We start from the raw sequence: 18,101 nt of genomic DNA, 5'->3' as shown, positions 1-18,101 counted from the left end.
CTCTTAACGTCATGCCGTGAGTCAAGTCCAGGCGTGCCTTGGAATTTTATGACAATTACACATTGCAACGTATACAACTATACAAAAAGTTACATTCTTTAATTTACCATATCAGCCTGGTGTCCCCATTTTGGCCATGTCATACACGAGAATTTTGACTTTTTGCTTTAATTGTAATTTTTGGTAGATCAAAATCTTTTGCTGTTTTTAAACATTTGTGAAGACGTGTTATAGAGGCTATTTTGCACGGATATTAGTACAGGGGTGCCTTGATATTTTTACTTGCCCTTTGACATGCCGTGGCCACAGACCGTTTGAAAAACACGGACACAGTATAATGTATATTGAGATTTCAGAAGCTACTGTAAGTTTTATGTTTCTTTGCCCTTTGAATGAAATGTGTACTAATCTACATTCTGAATTCCAGCTGAACTCCTTAACATAGGATGAGATGTATCCTCTATATCAAACCTGGCCCAGAAAAAGAAACAGGATCTTGTAGAAATGTCATCTTACTGTAGCAAAAGTTCAATGCTGTCAAGGGTGAGTCAGGGGAAAAGAACCCAAATGCGAGGAGTTTTATGGCACACAAGAAAATCACTAGGAAATCAACCACTAGGAATATACACAAGGAGATGTATACAAGAGAACAAGGAGCTAGGGACAAACACTTGTGACATATTCACAACAAACTGGTATAGAACAGAAAACACTGGGGAGTGTATAAATAGACACAAAGATTGACAGTACACAGGTCAACAGATGGACAATTAACTCATGATTGGCTTAGAGTCTAGACTAATAGAGGTGAACAACATATAATTCACCCAGGACTGATAAGACGAGACAACAAAGGAAAACAGAAAACACTAGAACATTACTATGAAATAAAAGTTAAACTACTTAAACTATTAAAGGCCAACTACAACACAGAAATCAGCAAACACGATAAAATGTCACTAATACAAATCAAGGAGACAGATCATGGTGGTTTGGTCAGGAAACCAATCACGACTCAACATCCTGGCTCCAAAGTCCTCATTTTAGCCTTTAGTTGAGGACGTGTGAATTTCACAGCTAGCCCAATTTCACAACTCTTCCCCTTCCCTATTCCTCTTCCCATCTTTCATCCAAGAGCGTCTTCACTGGGAGCTTGGGCTGTGGAAACTTAAGAGAGAGGAGAGCGTCTGGCCTAGTTTTTTGTGAGAAAAATACCTCAGAGTATAAGACATTATTTGTGAGTCCCTCCGGAACTTTGCATCCTGATAGCATTAGCAGTGTGTATTATTGCATTTAGTAGTGTGCATTGGCATGGGTTGAACAGTAACAAAAGTCCTGCAGACTTGTTCCCTAAAGCATGCCCCAAATGACTACATGAACGTGTTCTGTATGTCTAATAATAACTGCTAGCTCAAAAGCCTAGTAAGACGAAATTACACATGGTGCAATATACAGTAGGCAACCACGCAAGGTATTCTGGGTGAATATAGCCGACATATTAGTAAGACTAGGAAAAACGAATTCATTCGTTTATTTATGGAAAGTGTACTAATTGTATGCAAATTGAAAGTGGTAAAACAATTTACAACTTTCAATTTAGGCATTTAGCAGACGCTCTTAATCCAGAGCAACTTATAGTAAGCAAGGAAAGCGTGAGGTAATACATCAAATGCATTATGCATAGAAATAGTAATCTAGGATCATAGGTAAAGCAAGAACCTATTATCAGTCTAAACAGTATAAATTAAAAAATCTATAATCTGTACATTGAAACTATACACACTATAGGATGCCAGGTCTACAAATGAACCTGGCATCTGTCTACATAACATGCTATCTAAATGACATTTTAGCCTTTGAGTAACCACTTCAAAGGCTTTGGGGGCAAATGGACGACTGGTCTGCAGTGGGAACGCGAATCCACCAAACAAACACGGGTTCTCCAATTATGGCACAATTATAGATCCTGAGAATTCAGTTTGAAGTTGTCAAACACCTGAAGGACTATGTGAAGAAACAACAGACGATCCGGGCACTCAGGTGTAACAGCCTTTATTTATTAAAAGGCAACTGCCAACTGTGGCAGTTGCCTTTGTGGCAGAGGCTTTTCCTATTTTTTCCTCCTGAGTGCTTGGATCATCTGTTGTTATTACACATGTTTTGATCCCGTTTGATTCGTGAGCGCCATTGACATTTTTTTACTATAGTTACCTTTTTATATCTCCTGGTATAAGCACCTGGTTGTTACGTTTTTTCATCTTTTTCATCTTTTCTTTCACCTCACGTTGCAGTGAGCCAATTAGTGTGTATCCTACTGAAAAAGAATGGAAGTTGGACACTGGACAGTTTGTTAAAAGTCACACAATGTCTCCTGTCGAGAGCTCATCTTTGCCTTTTCCAAAAGGAAAGCATGAGTTTGCACTTTGCAGACCTTGTCTCTCAGTCCCCCCATTGAGCTCGATTTTGCCACGCAGCAATATCCCCAGTGTTAATTTAACTCTGACTGAAAAGTGGACCTAAATTGGTCAACTTTTACACTTAAATTAACAAACGCTTTTACTGTGCAAAATCTCCCTGCTGCCGTGCCCGGGTTTTAATCATTCCTCACGTCACGCATCATTTCAGTGCCCTGGTGGTCAAAGTTTCTCCAGCCTAATTTGGTTGTAGTCGTGCCTCATCAAAAGCATACATGAATCACTCCTTACCTACTAACCGTGGGCGTGATTTTCTCTTCATCTCTCTGTGCTTTTAAAGAGCAACCTGTCAGATTTCAACTATGATGGGTTGAAGCAAGCCTCTGTCTTTAAGGCCCTGAAGGTAATGTGGGAAAAGCGTCACTGCATGTGCAGATTACGGCCCCTGGGTGTCTTTTCTCTATTCACCGTCAAGTGCACCATCAAGTGATTGTGATGATTGTTCTTCAACACAACTATTTATCAATTTGTTTTTTTAACCCATTAAGACCGGGGAAGCATCTGTGTCATTTTAGATTTCTTTAGGCTATTCAAAAATAGCAGATCTACAAGCTCGTAGCGCGAGTTTTTTCAAATCTTTGAACATATATATTTTTTTTTAAAGATATTTTTAAACATTTTTAACTCAAGTCTTTGCTTCAGGGGATTCTACAAATGTCGTCTAAATCCTAACAGTTTTTTGAAAAAACTAATTATGTTGCTATAATCAGTGGTTCTCAAACTTTTTCATGTCAACGACCACCGAAATTATATGTATTTGGCCACGGACCCCCATCTCAAAATATTTTGTTCCAGGGACCCCCCAGAAGTTGTAACAGAGTTAAAATGTGCGCTATAGAAAAAAAGATATTCAAAGATTTGCACACATTTTCACGATTTAAAAAAGAAATAGCAGATCTACAAGCTCATAGCGCGGCACTCAGCTTGTAGATCTGCTATTTTTGAATAGCCCAAAGAAATCTAAAAATGACACAGATGCGTTCTTGGTCTGAAAGGGTTAAATGCATGACATTGGATGATCACATTGAATGCTTATGGTATGTTATGTAATGCTATGCATCACTCTATGTATTGTGTGACTTTATACCTTTCTCACTAAGAATTCTCTATGGTTTCTCACCTGGTCTTGCACGGGAAATGTCCAATGTTGCGCACTGTTATTCTTAAAATAGAATGTGAGTGTGGGTTAGGTAGGTAGACAGTAGAGATTAGAACCCTCTGTCCCTCAAAGCCCTCTGCCATTGTTCAATCAAAATGCACTGAAGGTATACTGGTGTGTTTTAGAACCTTGTACTGTAACTCACACCTTCCTCAAGACGTGCAAGATCACACAGTACATTTTGTACCTCTTCTTAAAACTTAAAATAGTTGTGCTGTAATACAGTATGTGGTTTGCTCAGATTCCTGTTTCTTAAGCTGATTTATAACATTCACACATTCTGCCAGAAGGGTAGAGATCCAGTGTGGTAACTTAAAACTCCATTGTCATCAGTCAGGCAGGTATTTCAGTAGGCTATTATTAATCCGTAACGTTCACTGAATAATACTCTTCTTAGTTGTCAACGTTCAGAACACGGTGCTAAGATTAGAATGCATTGCAGAGGGAGACTTTTACAGTTGCTTGGCAGTTTCCTTGGTAGCCTTCTCTGCTTGCTGCCCTTGCTTGTCAAAACCTATGATTGTGTTCTTCCCTGTCAAACTGGTGGAGACGTTTTGGAATCTATTGCTTTTGTGTTTGGATGTACTGTACTGTATTGTAAGTGAATGAGGCTCTCACTGTTCCCCATGGAGATGTCCTCGCAGTAACACTGAGTGCCACCTCTGTTTGATTCCCTCACAGTCTGGAAAGAAAAGCAGCAGTGAGCCCAGCCCTTATGTCCAGTTTACTGTTGGACACAAATCTTTTGACAGTAAGGTGAGGAAAACAAATGTATTTTTCATCTATTGCAGAGGTTCTCAACCTTTTCAGGCCATGACCCCCCACAATAATCATATTTTGAATAATCAATTTTTATACTCGCCATCCATGCTTTTTCTTTTCACAACATTTTAATCGGGGAAATGGGTTGAAATAAGCTTTCAATCCATCACGTGACTTATATTATTGATAAATCATTTGTATTTTTGCTTAAAAATCTTGCAGAAAGCCACTATCTACCATTACTCATTTTTTATATATTTGTCCACATAATTGAATGGAAGAATTCAGATAAATCATTTGATATTGTTTGTTGTTAATCTGACATTAATGAAAATGACCAGAATATAACCCATACTGATTTTATACTTCTATAAAATCATCAAATGTACCATACACAACACTTGACAAGTTTAATTTGGTTTGTTATTAGCTCATTTAGAAAATAAAAACAACATCATGACAGTAAGGAGAGGTTTAAGAAACTAGATGAATTCATGAGTAAATAATAAACAGTAATTCCTGTCCTATACCGGGATACTATACACTATAGAAAATAAAAACGAGCACTCTCAGTCTGTATATGGTGCAGTTTGCGGGTGCACGGCTCACAAAGATTCACAGTAAATAAAGCAATAGCCAACGCTCCGAAGTCCTTCTGGTACTTTTAATTCATATGCGCAAGGACAAACACAGCACACACGGACGCGTTTCGGCCGAAATGCGTCCGTGTGTGCTGTGTTTGTCCGTGCGCATATGAATAAAAGTACCAGAAGGACTTCGGAGTGCTGGCTATTGCTTTATATACTAATAATGAGGAGGGAGTGTAAAATAAATAAAACAAGATATATAAAGAAGATATTGCTTAATTTAACAAGCTTTCTTTTAAACTGTTTCAGATGAACAATTCTTTACAGCGTGTGACCTTTGTGGTTCTTGATTAGCTCTTACACGTTGCAGATTTCCGTAGTTGTTCTTTGTTGGTGTTAATAATATTGTTTCAAATAACTCCTTCTTCATGCTTTCCATGCATTATTTAACGAATGTATCCCCATATGACCCAAGACGCGGTATAAGACCATTGAACCCCTGTGGGAAGAGGCCTTCTCGTTTCTTGTTCACAACCCCAGGAGACAAGAGCTGGAGTTGGAGGTACAGCAACACTGCATACATGTTAGCAGTTTCATCCACAGAATGTACTTTGTTTGTCTTCTATGAAATGCTCCATAAGTGGTGGAAGTAATCGAGTTGTAAATTATTCATTTCATGCCCAGGTGAAGGATGACAAGCACAAATGCACCCTGGGTAATTTGACAGTGCCCCTGAGCTGCCTGCTGGCAGAGGAGGACATGACGTTAACTCAGAGTTTCCCCCTCAAGAACTCTGGCCCCAGCTCCTCCATCAAGCTCAAGATGGCCCTGAGGGTAACGATGGACTGCATATGATGATAAACTTTATTTCAGACACAATAGGTCCATAGGTCTATAAAAACAGAGATACGAAACAGACAACAGCAACACAGAGATAGCCTGAGTACCAGACTGATTCCACTCGAAGCGCAGAAACTCTTGACACATCTGACTCCATCAGCCTACACATAAATCAATACATAACATTCTTCATTACAGCATGAAAGGCGGGTACATTACTGGTCACAAACATTTCCCTTGCCACTAGTCAATCTTGGGAGTTTCAGAAATATTCTAAATGCATCATTATATGCCACCTTATTTTTGCGTTACACTCACCAGCACCATATTACATTATACGTACAGTATACTGTATGAAGGCTACATGATAGCTTACACACACATGTCAAGTATTTATAGATTTTAGTTAAGTACGGTAAAAGTACATTTCCAGGAAGTTATTACAGCAATGACTTTATATGTATCTGAATTTAAATCATTCAGGTTTTATCTGTGACGTTACATTGCCAAAGAAACTGACAGCTGTTACGTTGCAGACACAGTTCGTCGTTGCTCTACTGTAAGTCATTGGTTCTCAAAGTAGGGTCCGACAATTAACATTGATTTTACAATATAAATTGGGGTCCTAGAGATAGAAATGCCATTAATTGGGTGCCTAATCCGTAGCCTAATGCATGTCAAACTGAAATGTCTGTGAAATTAAAATGGTTTAGAATCACTGCTAGAGCCATATATATATATATATATATATATATATATATATATATGGGGGTCTGTGGGCTATTAAGTGTCAATTTGGGGGTCCTTGACATGAACAAGTTTGAGAACCACTGCTCTAAGTAATCTCGTCATGTCATTGCCATAGATCTTGTACCTCGAGAAGCAGGGCACGTCAGACCAACCGTCCTCCGTCCAGGTCAGGAAATCCAGCGTGACCATGCAGCCGCCCTCCGCTACGCCCACCCAGAAACGCTCCGCCTCAGAGGCCCTCCTCCCCCGACCCGCCCCTGCCTCGCCAATAGACGCCTCCACCCTCAACCTCCATCGCAAGGACGGCGGCGCCTCCACCCTCAACCTCCTCCACCGCAAGGACGGCGCCTCTACCCTCACCCTCCATCGCAACCACGGCACCTCCACCCTCACCCTCCACCGCAAGGACGGCGATCCGTACTCGGCCAGTCCCATCCGGAGCACCTCCAACCTGAATGACTGTTGTATTTCCAGCTCGCAGAAACACCTGCCTCATAATGAGTCCAACATCAGCCTGGCTTCAGACATCTCCTTACCCTTTGCCACCGTGGAACTTCAGCAAAGACTCCGCCAACTGCAGAAGTAAACGCCTTATCTTACATTATTTCACACTAGAGTTTCACAGTCGAGTTAGAGCTCCCCATAATGAAATGCATTGGAGTTCTCTATTGTATAATGAGGATAGGTTGCTGTTAGCAACATAATGCTTTTGGTTGTGGGTGGATTGTGGCTAGTAATTGCTGGTAGTAGCAACCATGTTACAGTATCAAAGAAGCAATAACCCAATCAAGGCCTTGATAAATCATATTATATCATGGCTAATATTTAATGCACTCCATTTTGCGTCGTGCCAACGACACCCGTAGTTAACGATAATCACCATATACCACATCCCCTTGGTGAATGTATTATTGTATGTATTATCACTTAACCCATTGATGTGAGCTAAAAAAAAGCTTTATTTTACGCTTTGGCTATTCAAAAATAGCAGATCTACAAGCTCATAGCGCCGCGCTACAAGCTTGTAGATCTGCTTCTTTTTTTTTTAATCGTGAAAATGTGTGCAAATCTTTGAATGTATACTTTCTTTCAAAGCAAACATTTGTAACTCAACTCGTTGCTTCTTGGGGGGGGGGTCCCTGGAACAAAATATTTCGGCGGGCCAAATACATATCATTTTGGGGGTCCTTGACGTGAAAAGGTTTGAGCACCACTGATATAGCAACATACGTTTTTCAGAATACTGTTGGGATTTAGAAGACATTTAGAAGACATTTATAGGCTTATATATTTTTTGCATGTACATACACGTGTAAACTTTTGGATTACTACAAGTACTGTAGATAATGAGATGCAATGACATTACTGTAAGAATGTGGTGTTTCTTTTCAGTGGCTCTGGTCCCAGTCATTACCCCCTGGGTGAGGTTCAGCTGACCGTGAGACACAGCTCCCAGAGGAACAAGCTCATTGTGGTGGTGCACGCCTGTCGGTGAGAGAAACCGCGTTCGTTGCACTTCATTTTTTAGCTGTGAATGCAAAAACATTATACTACATAATGTTTAGCAAAGTCCATTCAGAATGTTTTGTCTTCAGAATCGGTGGTGGAAAAAACTACTCAAATGTTTTACTTAAGTAAAAGTAGCAATAGAACATTGTAGAAAATGCTCTGTTACAAGTAAAAGTCTTTTATTCAAAATTCACTTGTGTAAAAGTACAAACGTTATGGCATCAAAATATACTTACAGTACCGAAAGTTAAAAAAGCATTCATTATGCAGAATGTCCCATTTTCACAAGTTTTTGAAATGCATAAAAATCTTTTGAAAATAGCAGATCTACAAGCTCACAACATGTCGCGACATGTTGTGAGCTTGTAGATCTGCTATTTTCAAATAGCGAAGTGATAGGGCTGAAGTGGGTAATGTATGTTTTGTAATAATAATCCAAATCTATAAGTAAAAAAATCTAAAAGTACCTCAAAATTACAGTACTTGAGTACATGTATTTAGTTACTTCACTGCTTAGAATTAAACTAGCCCTGGTCTAAAGTTTCAGTCAGCAAAACAAGGAATTGTGGTGGTAACGTGTGACAGGCATTGAAAACAATTGTCTTTTTGTGTCCTCAGCAACTTGATAGCTTTCACTAAGGATGGCTCAGATCCGTTTATCCGGCTGTATCTGCTACCTGACAAGAGCAGAACAGGGAGAAGGAAGACCGGTACAATCAAGAAGACCCTAAACCCTATTTATGATCAGACGTGAGTACAATCAAGAAGACCCTAAACCCTATTTATGATCAGACGTGAGTTCACTTTAGACACCTATTCTACTACTGTAAATACTGGCCTACTGTTTGTACCTGTGAATGTTGCGCCAGCATCGCAATTTGTGATAACTACTTCAAATTAAAGGGTATATACGGTAGATGACTTTTTCATGATAACAAATGATAAATAGAAAACAATACATCCACAGACTTTATAATATTGTGTAGAATGAACAAAACATCTATATGATTGTGAAATAATATTTTTTATAATTTTGTGACATTTGAATATTAAATATTCAAATGTCACAAAATTATAAAAAATATTATTTCACAATCATTTTGTTATAAAAAAAAACACGTTCGAACATTTCAAACTTTTTTTTTTTTACAAAGAATATATTGTATGTAATGTAAATGTAAATATTGTATGCCGTAAAACGTCAGTTAAGGGATCATACCAAACAGGATTTTTGATCACTCTGAGTGCAAATGACTCTCTGTCTTCAGTGGAGTGAGTCTGGTTGTTGTTAACTGTCATCATTACCACATGGATTGGCCTTTTCACCTTGATCTACAATATCATTTGTATTCAATTAAAAATGAAATGACGTTGTGTGGCTCCCGTGGTCTGTGCACTGTCTTCAGTGCAGTATTCCACTGAGACGGGGGTTGTCTGCAGAGGGCAAGAGAGGGTCGTAACTTGAAGAGTTGTCAGACAGATGGTTCTGTGATCTCGTGAGGCCAGCTGCTGTGCAAGGTTACACAGGCCCATGGCCTAGTGAGAAATTGCGAATAATAAGAATTGTGTTCAATGTGTTTAATCATGTGTTTTCATTGGATATGGCATATGACATATTAGCCATCACCAAGGCAGCCATCACATTACAATATTGCAGACTACATGATTGCTACCTTTGGTGGGGTAATATTGAACCTTATGCAACAGAGTTATAAAAGTGCGACATCTAGTGGCTGAATGTTGTCCATTGCCACTTTTATGAATACATCCATCAATACATGTGTCATGTCTAAACTAAATCATACATTCAGTGACACATTTCTGCATGTGTGGCTCAAATAAATGCAAAGGTTTTTTGTACTTAATTAACATTGACAATATGTTTGTTTTGAGATATAGATAGATATCTTATGGATATAGTTAAACCTACAGTATATAAGATAGTTGTGCCCAACATATGTTTACAGGTTCAACTTGCAAAGTACACCTTGCAAAGGTACAAAATGTTTTTGTCATAAATATTTTCCCATATGTTTTTGTGGTTGTGTGCAGGTTTGAGTTCAGTGTATCTATGGTAGAGCTCCACAGGAGGACGTTGGATGTTGCTGTGAAGAATGGAGGCAGCATTCTCTCCAAACACAAAGGACTTTTGGGAAAGGTAACTGTTATCTTTTATGTATTTGTTTTTTTTACTTAATTAATGGCATTGGCCACACAGCGAAATCCTGAGGGTTGGTTTCATCCTGAGTGGATGTAAAAATGAAAAACAATGAATTACAATTATTACCACAATTAAAAGACGTTTTACATTCTGAGAATTAAATGAACACTCGGGATTTTATTGTGCAGCAAGCAACCCTAATTCCTCCAGTTTTGATGTGGAGTTTCATATTGGGTTTGCTGTTCACTCAGGGGCTGACTCATTAAGTAAAATGTACTACTTATGCTGAGCAGGAAAGTTGTGTAAAACTCTCTGGTCAGTGCTGAAATTTTACACACAATTAGGTGTATTTATCCTGTCTGGATAATGATTTTGTTTTAAAGTCATACTGTGTAACTTTTTTAATTAAACAAAAGTTACTTGTTATACTCTTTCACTGATATATTTTTCACCATAACCTTTCCACATGAATGTTTTTGACAACTTATCTAAACATTATTGAACGCAATTTTTATTTGCGAGTGTCTGCCCCTGACACTTGCGTCAAAATGATATAGGCACCGGACATGTACCGGAAATGTATTTATTTATATGTATTTGAAGGTTTATAAATACAGTTTATGACTGACAACTTGCGTTCCAAAATATCATCGGGTGCCAGCCTGCCAGGACCCTTCAGCATTCCTTTTGAGCAGTAGGTTTCGTGTAGAAAAACGCCAGAGAAGTTGCCAAAAAGACTTCTAATAAAATCATGTTACACTACAGCATGACAATCTTTCTAATGCACTCTCCATTAAAATGTTTCTTAAAATTCTTATTCTGTTACATAACAAATGTCCTGTTTTGGTTAAAAGACATTCATCAGACAAAACACAGTGAAAAAGTCAAGGCTATATACAGCACATTGAGTTTAATTTAATACTAGTTTATACAGTATAAGAATTTATGGACCAACCAATCAACGCTGTGACACATTAATCTCACAGCTCCTGGAACTTTGAGGAGGTATGAGCCTAGTGGCTCAAAGCCCATGAGACATTCCAAATTATAACATTAGATTCCAAAGAAAAAAACTAATCCATTTTTGGAGTTGTTCAAAAGTCCCTAAAAGTCGTATCTTAATGACTTCCTGTAAAACAAAAACATAATATGTGATTACATGGGCAGTTCCAGACCAATTCAAACCTATGGAGAATGTGTGTTAGTCACGCACAATGGATGAGGGCGGCGTCTCGTGAGGAACGGCACTGTTACAATTCAACGTGGTGTGACGTCACGTTCTCATTCTCGATAATATGACGAAAAGCACATGGCAATCCCTCTTCCACACAAAAATATGATTCCAATGATTCAGCGGCATTGAGATACTTGTATGCTAGACACTAGATCATTGGTTCTCAAAGTGGATTTCAGGGACTCTCTGGGGTCCTTTAGGGGGTCTAATTTGACCCTTGCAAGTACGTAAATCTGCCAGTGTACAAATGGAACCAAATGGACCCGTTAGGGTCCATTTGATTCCATTTGTATACTGTCAGAGTTTAGGGGAGAGACCTTGAAATGTAAAAGTTTGAGAACCATTGCACTAGATGATTAAAGGGGCTACACCATGAATATAAAAAATATATATTATATATAAATATTGCCCCCTAATACGTATTTTAACAGGTTGTAAGCCTAAAAAAACATCCAGATATTTTTTCTCACAATCTGACTGTCTGTCATTCCAAGCTTTTTCAGCTGCAATACCAAAACGTCCTTTTGGGCAGAGGGGTGCTACTGAGCAATTCTGTCTGTCAAAATACATGGGCAGAAATGCAAGTGATGTCACTTGCATTGTCACTTGCATTGCCATTCTGAGATGGCCTGTTCAGACACGCCCATTCTGAAAATCTCTGAAATGAGAATGAATGACTGAATGTTAAAAATGTTAGCCCCCCCCCCCCCACTTTAAACTTACACACACAGTACACTGAAATATATTTATGAAAACATGTTGAGGTGAGAAATAGGCAATGCGGTAACACACAAACTTGATTCAGCACTGCCTTGTTGCAGCGCGTGACACATTAATTAGGTCACAGGGTTTAGATACCATAGCCCGAAAGGACAACTGCATACTCTGTGTGAAGGTTAGATACCATTGAGTTGGAAACAAGAGCTGGAAACTGGTTTAACCCTACGCCTCTTAATATGTTAATGTATTTAATTGTTTGTGCTATTACAGGTGCTGGTAGATTTGAGTGGAGAGGACATCGCAAAAGGCGGGACACAATGGTACTCTATTTTGATCTGATCTTGCCATATTGTGCTGTGTGTAATGCCCAATTTATTTCATTATTTTTTTTAGGACCCCCTCGAAAACTAGTTGCTACATCTCTAGGGGTTATTCCTAATAAAACAATTCCATTTCAACCATCAATTTATATTCCATCGCATGACGGTGTTGCTTGCCAAAAATAACTTTCAAGCTAACCATACTTAAAGGGATATTTCACTTTCAAAAAAAGTATGGGTAATTTTATCGTCTACTCAGGCTTTTGTGAGCCCCCCAGACAGTTCTTAAGTTGCTTGATTCAGTATTTAGATATTTGTTAAATATCCCTTTAACAATTGTTAGCTCAATTACGCTTAATGTTAATGTTGTCTGGATTGGGAAAAAAAGGCAATTTATTTATCTTTACTTTACTTTCTCGTATCGTAGGTATGATCTTACTGAGGACGGCTCATCAAAAGGTATTCAGGCAGGAGATGGACAGAAGACACATTGATGCACCTCCCCCTGCTGTAATATTCATCTGAGGGCACATTTCTTTTGCTTCATTCATCTACTGTATACGTGCATACTTTTTTGCCAAATCGTTTTTGTCAATCATTTCAACAGATGTCGAAGTCGATGTTAACATTTGCCATGACTCTCCTATAATTTCAATAATGTTATCTATTTTGCTGATCATAACGTGTTGAAATGCATCAAATGCCTTGTTTCCAAGTTGACCGTGTATTATGTAAATATGTAGTGGTTAATACTTATTGCAATTTGCAGGGTTTTTTATGGCATTGTTCTAATCTACACACTAAATTCCTTAAAGGAAATAATGGGGACATTTTTGTTTTTGCTTCCACATCTTCGGACATTACACTCACCAAAGGGACGGATATGTGCACTGAAGTACAGTAGATACAAGTAGCAGTTTTGACTTTAATCCGTTTTCTATGTTTGTCATGCAGTGTTATTGAGTCTCTGTTTTCCACTTATCTTTATTTATACTCCACTACAAACCTGGAATGCATAGTACGCAAAGATGAAAATGTTTGCTTGGAATATTTTAGGGGGACTTTGTGCAATATGTTTTCTGAATATTTTCTAAGATACTGAGGAGTGGTGAAACTTCAGGGCTATGAATGAACGAACAAGTGCTGTATATTCTGCTATAATATATGAAATTAATATATAGTATACTTGAATAAGAGTTTTAACTGTTTTAGAACCAAGAGATGATGAATGAATTGAGGGAGAGTCTGAGCAGAGACCTCTGTTATTGCATTATGCTCATTTTTTGAGCAGGATCAGATGATTTCTTTGATTTTGTTTTGTTTGTCAAAAAGGCAGACTTGTGCCATAGGCTTGTTTTCCTATGCAGCTGTAATTGGGCTATATGTTGGAACATTTCCATGCTCATGTTTGCTTTTATTGTTATCTATCCTGTGCCTTATAAAGACAAGCTATAGTTAACTTTTTTGGCATAATGAAGTTAAAGATTTGAATGATACTGAGAGTGGCCCTGTGGCTTTTGAAGAATAAAGAGTTAACTCTTATGAGGGGGAAAAAGTCTTGTTTACTTGTTTTTGAAACTAAATCAAATCAAATCAAACTTTATTTATAAAGCACATTTACAACAATCGAAACTGAACCAAAGTGCTGTACATGGTGAGACAAAAGAAACATCAAAACAAGAAAGTATGCAAGTGTAACAACAACAAAGTCACAGATCACATACAACAAGAGATAAAGACATGAACTTAGATATGATTGAAAGCTAAGGAGTAAAAGTGTGTTTTAAGAAGGGATTTAAAAGCCTCAATAGAATTGGCACTTCTAATATAGAAGGGCAGGCTGTTCCAGAGCCTAGGAGCAGCAGCAGCAAAGGCGCGGTCACCCCTACTCCTCAGCCCGGTTATGGGAACCTCTAGGAGCAACTGGTTGGCTGACCTTAGTGCTCTTTCTGGAATGTAGGGATCGAGAAGTTCAGACAGGTATAAAGGGGCCAGGCCGTGCAGAGATTTGTAGGTGAATAAAAGAAGTTTAAAATCTATTCTAAAATTTACAGGGAGCCAGTGCAGGGCAGCTAAGACTGGGGTTATGTGCTCTCGCTTTTTTGTGCCAGTAAGGAGGCGAGCAGTCGCGTTTTGCACCAGCTGCAGGCGCCTGAGATCAATACCGGAGAAAAGGGAGTTGCAATAATCTAATCTAGAAGATATAAAAGCATGGATTGCCATCTCCAGCTGTTTAGGTGGAAGATAGGGTTTGACTTTTGCTAACAGGCGTAGTTGGAAAAAACTGCTTTTAACAACAGAGCTAATATGTTTATGAAATGTGAAGGTACTGTCAAAGGTGACACCAAGGTTTTTGACGGAGGAACGGATGTTTGTGCTGAGGGAACCCAGGGTGTTGTTGGTGGATGGAGCAGATGGAGCAGATGGAGCAGTATGTATAGTAATAGTAATAATATTAAAGCACTGGTAAGTGACTGTCAAGGGTTTAGTGCAAAAGATCAAACAAAGAAACAAACTACAGATTTCTCAGAAGACTACTACATTACTCCAAGCTGTAAATTATTGAAAATATTTTCTCCACAGACTGTGAGATGGTGGTGTCAATGATTTCCATCTCATTAATATCAGACGTCTTACAAAAGCTTTCAAATCTGCTTGAAGTTTGGGTAAGGGCAAGTTGCAAAAGTTCCAAAAAGTCTGGTTTAAGAACAGTGTCCAATATGCTTCATATGATATAAATTGTAATTGGATTGGATAAGAATTTGGGGCTCAAGTTTTAGTGCCATCGGCTGGACAGTACAGTATGTGCAAGCGCAAAGTAGTTGTCATTGTTTTACTAAATCACATTTGAATTGGTCCAGCATTGTGACACTTTTCACCCTACTTTTCCTACGTGTTGCTTGTTTGGTGAGCATACGCACAATTAGTGTCCTGGCCCCCAATGTGCTTCCCTCACAGGCCCACCACCAGCTTTCATGCAGAGCAGTGGCCAGGGGATGACAGCACCATGGTGGAGAGAAGCAGCTTTGGCTCTAGCAGACACTTCTTTTTCATCATTAGCCATAAAGCAGGGTTGCCTATAGCAGTGGTTCTCAAACGTTTTAATGTCAAGGACCACATACCTCTGAGTGTTGTACCCACAAGGGTCCATTTGGTTCCATTTGTACTCTCCCAGAGTACCTTAAGGGAGAGTACCTACAGTAGAAGTGTACCTGTAAGTGATCTGTAAGGGTCCATTTTGAACCCCCTCAAGGAACCCTGAGGGTCCCAGGACCCCACTTTGGCAACCACTGGCCTATAGTATACTATCACATTATTTTTGTGTGAGACACACCTTTCTGGTTCATGCACTCTCGCTCCCCCCAAACAACATCCATCATACCACAGTGAGTGAAACCACACAAAATAAAACTGCTCCCTGACATCACTACCTGCTCCCTCTCTCACGTAGCAAAAGCCATATCATGTGGACCGATAATGGAATTTTCACTATTGATTATTGTACTGTAGTGTCCTCCTGAGGTGTGCACTGGTATAAGTTGGAACAATTTTATATAGGGGCCCCCTGATGGCCCGACAGGCCATCAGGGGTCAGTGATCAGTGATCCAGCTCTGGTGACGGCACTGGATCAGAAGACGCTGACCTCTGATGCAGTCCAATAGTGCCAGCAGCAAGAGCGGCCTACAGGTATAGCAAAGACTCAACATTGCGGATCACGCTGTGGAGTGTGGACTACCACAGTCCAAATGCTTGCCCGCACATAGATTTGTGATTTTACATGTGCAATACTTCATTTGGTTTATTTCTGGTACAATTTGGACAATTACATGCTTGACCAAATCGCAGAAGGCCAAGTGCCTCCTCTGGGAGAGAGAGAGAGAGAGAGAGAGAGAGAGAGAGAGAGAGAGAGAGAGAGAGAGAGAGAGAGAGAGAGAGCAAGAGCAAGAGAGAGAGAAGAGAGTGTGGAGAATTGACTGCCAGCACCGCAGGGGAAGATTCAAGATTCAATAATGTATTACCATTGCAATAAATAATTGATTGGAATTTGTCTTGGTGTGTGCACACACAGGGTATAGAGACAAAACAATACAGTTAGCTACGGTACACATCAGCATAAACATAAAAATGCAATAAAACACAGACACTTCACACTTGTGGTGCACCATGGTGCATAAAAAAACTATGCAGTCCTCCTGAGCCAGCCCAGAACAGCATGCTACTATCAAGAGGAGAGCACAATTAAGCTTCCAATTAAGGCATTGCTCTCAAAGTCCTCCCCATCCTCCCTCCTGGCTCCACTGAGAGTACAAAAAAATGCTAATAAACAGATTAAATTGGGGGAACTTGCGTTCTCACTCCCTTCATTATGCCAAATTAATGGTCATGCCCATGTGCGAGTTCAGATGATCTATTGCAGTGGGTTTCAACCCTTTTCATGCCAGGGACCCCTAAATTGATATACATTTGGCTGCGGACCACCATCTGAAAATGTTTTGTGCCAGGGACCCCCAGAAGCAAAGATTTTAGTTAATGTTCTCTTTGAAAAAATAGTATATTCAAAGATTTGCACACATTTTCAAGATTTTTTCAAAAATAGCAGATCTACAAGCTCATAGCGCGGCACTCGGTGCCGCGCTATGAGCTTGTATATCTGCTATTTTTGAATAGCCAAAGGTAAGTGGTTAAAATGATTCTGAGGCTATGTTAACTAATTTAGCTGGGGACCCACTGGTAGCCCCCCAAGGACCACTGGAGGTCCCCGGACCACTGGTTGAAAACCACTGATCTATTGGGCAACCCACTGAGGAGACAAATAGAAGAGGAGGAGGACAGAAGGAAAGGAAGGACAGACAGACTTTTGGTGTCCTCATTAGGACAGTAGAGCATGGGTCTTCAACAGGGGGTCCAGGACCCCTAGAGGGGTCCTAAGAGTTACTACAGGGAAGGCCACCAAATGTGTGTGCTGTGAACTTTTTTTTGTTTGAATTAACATTATTATCCACTAGAACATAGCCGATCACAACACAATTGTATACAATCTGTAGTGGGGGGGTCCCTGCTTCATCTCTCTCTCAGCTCGGGGGTCCTTGGCTTGGGCTGAAACACGTTGAAGACCCCCTGCAGTAGAGGATGATGAGACCGATGTGACAGTAGTGCTACATCCTAATCATTTGTCGCCATCTAGTGGTGGTGGAGGAGACAAACAACACGGATCGAGGGTCAAAGCCGGAAGCGATAATGAAGGGACTCCAGTTGGCGGCGCTAGAGGGACGGTAATGCACCACTAGAAGATGACTAAAGAGGAGAAGAAGAAAAAGAGGGACGGACCAGAGTAGTGTTGCCATGTCTTCTTATTATAAGCGACTTTGGGCTTGTTTTCCTGTAAAGTAGCTACATATTGATAGTTGCGGGTTGCGTTTTTTTGGGCTTGTTTCTAAAGTGTAGTTGCGTATTTGGGCTTGTTTCCTAATGTTGTTTAAACCAGTGGTTCTTAAACATTTTCACATCAAGGTCTCCCAAATTAATATGTATTTTGCCTGCAATGCCTGCAGACCCCAGGGACCGTTATACAAGATTTGTGTTG

At 39.6% G+C, this 18,101-nt stretch overlaps 1 protein-coding gene across 4 annotated transcripts in view; it reads left to right on the top strand.

Annotated features, from left to right (window-relative positions):
- The window catches only part of esyt2b (extended synaptotagmin-like protein 2b), a 51,084-nt gene extending 37,013 nt beyond the window's left edge, over positions 1 to 14,071 (top strand). For 2 of the 4 annotated variants that reach the window (XM_084048259.1, XM_084048258.1), the window contains 10 exons: positions 1,136 to 1,237; positions 4,315 to 4,389; positions 5,458 to 5,544; positions 5,667 to 5,816; positions 6,688 to 7,154; positions 7,965 to 8,063; positions 8,700 to 8,831; positions 10,134 to 10,239; positions 12,467 to 12,516; positions 12,944 to 14,071. In XM_084048259.1, the coding sequence (XP_083904385.1) occupies positions 1,136 to 1,237; positions 4,315 to 4,389; positions 5,458 to 5,544; positions 5,667 to 5,816; positions 6,688 to 7,154; positions 7,965 to 8,063; positions 8,700 to 8,831; positions 10,134 to 10,239; positions 12,467 to 12,516; positions 12,944 to 13,010 (1,335 nt within the window). In that variant the 3' untranslated portion in view covers positions 13,011 to 14,071. Of the gene's footprint in view, positions 1 to 1,135; positions 1,238 to 2,754; positions 2,818 to 4,314; positions 4,390 to 5,457; positions 5,545 to 5,666; positions 5,817 to 6,687; positions 7,155 to 7,964; positions 8,064 to 8,699; positions 8,832 to 10,133; positions 10,240 to 12,466; positions 12,517 to 12,943 lie in introns of all 4 variants that reach the window. The other 2 variants (XM_084048260.1, XM_084048261.1) reach the window with 2 other exon arrangements.
- Positions 14,072 to 18,101: the final 4,030 nt, after the last annotated feature.

This window comes from Gymnoscopelus microlampas (assembly GCF_963454915.1).
Source record: "Gymnoscopelus microlampas genome assembly, chromosome: 22".
Lineage (NCBI taxonomy): Eukaryota > Metazoa > Chordata > Actinopteri > Myctophiformes > Myctophidae > Gymnoscopelus > Gymnoscopelus microlampas.
This window is presented reverse-complemented; position numbering and strand designations above follow the sequence as displayed.